The sequence below is a fragment of the Myotis brandtii genome, unplaced genomic scaffold (genome assembly GCF_000412655.1).
Source record: "Myotis brandtii unplaced genomic scaffold, ASM41265v1 scaffold898, whole genome shotgun sequence".
In the NCBI taxonomy this organism is placed as follows: Eukaryota; Metazoa; Chordata; class Mammalia; order Chiroptera; family Vespertilionidae; genus Myotis; species Myotis brandtii.
The window spans coordinates 493801-494066 of NW_005371683.1; the positions used below are offsets into that span (position 1 = coordinate 493801).

At 60.2% G+C, this 266-nt stretch overlaps 1 protein-coding gene across 1 annotated transcript in view; it reads left to right on the forward strand.

Annotated features, from left to right (window-relative positions):
- Window positions 1–266, forward strand: part of FCMR (Fc fragment of IgM receptor) — a 16458-nt gene that overhangs the window by 11497 nt on the left and 4695 nt on the right. The window contains exon 5 of the mRNA XM_014532497.1: window positions 113–260. Within this exon, the coding sequence (XP_014387983.1) occupies window positions 113–260 (148 nt within the window). The remainder of the gene's footprint in view (window positions 1–112; window positions 261–266) is intronic.

The window sequence follows — 266 nt, forward strand, 5'->3', positions numbered from 1 at the left end:
GGTTAACAAAGGGACAACCTGAACCATCTCCAAACAGTGGCCACTCAAAAGTGCTTCCTTAAGCCTCCTCCCTTCCCGCCCTCTCCCCCTCTCCCTCTCCCCTCCCCCTCAGAGCCTCCCACCACGGCCCGGCGTCCCGAATGGAAGACCAGGGGTTTCACCTCCTGATCCCCACCTTCCTGAGCCTCATCCTGCTGACCCTTCTGGGGCTGCTGGTGACCCGGATCATTCAAAGGAAGAAAGGTGAGCGGTCGGGCTGGGTTAGA